At 31.3% G+C, this 1,899-nt stretch overlaps 1 protein-coding gene across 1 annotated transcript in view; it reads left to right on the plus strand.

Annotated features, from left to right (window-relative positions):
• The first annotated feature begins 1,766 nt into the window (after positions 1-1,766).
• LOC143041253 (serine/threonine-protein kinase Chk1-like) overlaps positions 1,767-1,899 on the plus strand; it is a 1,047-nt gene continuing 914 nt past the window's right edge. The window contains exon 1 of the mRNA XM_076213088.1: positions 1,767-1,899. This exon is cut by the window's right edge and continues 914 nt beyond it. Coding sequence (XP_076069203.1) covers positions 1,767-1,899 — 133 coding nt within the window.

Raw genomic sequence — 1,899 nt, forward strand, 5'->3', positions numbered from 1 at the left:
CCTGGTCTCGATATTTCCGTTGACGTCATCATCTACCTCCGCAGTGGAGAGATTTTCTGGCTCTCCCTCAACCCCCCCCCCCGCTAACGTACCTTATCGTATTCGTTTTACCTTGTATGTATATACGTATATACACATCTACTATAATAAAGTAGTAGCCTCTGTCTGTCTGTCTGTCTGTTTGTTTGTTCACGAACTCCTGGGGTTTTGGAGATAGACCCCCATAACCATATATATTCTGATACCCTATGACTACAAGGTACTTGGTTAACTACAGTATATTTAATTAAAAAAATATTTTGGTTAGGGTTAAGGGATAAAGTTAGGTGGTTTATGGTGTGGTAACACGCCACTACTGTAGTGTCCCCTGAACTCGCGTAGCATTTTTGTGACATAAGAATTAATATGATTAAACAAATTATTGTATGTGTCCATAAATATTATTTATATTTTTGAAATTAATGTTGCCACACACCATGATAGATTTTGTAAGAAGAAAGCCTGCAGATGTAAAATGATTGCGCAATTTTACCAAACGTTGAAATATTGGTTATTTTTATTTAGTTTTAGTGCGGGCGGAGATAGATTATTCACAAACTCCTCCTAGGCTTTTTCAGGTAAACCCCATATAACCGTATATATTCTGAAGATAAATAAACGAAACACATTTCTTCACCTTGTAGCTGTAGACATTTATTGTCATTCCACACATGCACATGAACACGCACGCAAAAGAATGTGTACATATGATATTTGTGTTTGTGCATGCATGTATTTTCAAACTAAGGTTTCCCAACCTTCGGTGGGGGGGGGGGACGCACACCTGGGAGGGTGAGTGTTTAAAGCTATATTTCATTCAAAAAATATTTTGGTTAGGGTTAAGGGTTAAAGTGAGGTGGGGTATGGATAGGTTATGGATTATTCACGAACTCGCAGCAACGCGCAGGTAATTTGGCTAGTATATGTATATATGTATATATGTGTATATGTATATATGTGTATGTGTGTATATGTGTATATGTATATATGTATATATGTATAATTTATATATGTATTTATGTGTATATGTGTATATGTGTATATGTGTATATGTATATATGTATATATGTGTATATGTGTATATATGTATATATGTACAGTATATATGTATATATGTATATATGTATGTATATATGTATATATGTATATATGTATATATGTATATATGTATATATGTATATATGTATATATGCATATGTGTATATCTGTATATATGTATGTATGTATATATGTACCGGAATATGCATGTATATATGTATATTTGTATATATGTATATTTGTGTATATTTATGTGTATATATGTGTACATGTATGTATATATGTATATATGTATATATGTATATATGTATATATGTATATATGTATATATGTATATATGTATATATGTATATATGTGTATATGTATACATGTATATATGTATATGTGTATATGTGTATATATGAATATATGTATATATGTATATATGTATATATGTATATATGTATATATGTATATATGTATATATGTATATATGTATATATGTATATATGTATATATGTATATATGTATATATGTACAGAAGCATATAAGTATATAGGTATGTATGTATAATTACTTATCAAGATAAATCTATTTCATGATTATTTTCCTTAATTAATTATCCATTAACTGTGTTGTTTGTCTGGTATCTTTGTGGGAGACACCTGCTGCCCTCCGGTATCAAGTCTTTGTCAGAAGCTCTTTCGAAATGATCTTCTGGCTCTTCAGCTGTACACAACTTTCTACCTCAACGGACGCTGAACTTCGAGGAAACGACAACGGGAAGTGCAAGATGGGTTTCATCAAGAGACTTTGGAGATTTTGCCACTGCAAGAAGTCTT

Source organism: Oratosquilla oratoria, chromosome 30, assembly GCF_046742065.1.
Source record: "Oratosquilla oratoria isolate Oo_2021 chromosome 30, ASM4674206v1, whole genome shotgun sequence".
NCBI lineage: Eukaryota > Metazoa > Arthropoda > Malacostraca > Stomatopoda > Squillidae > Oratosquilla > Oratosquilla oratoria.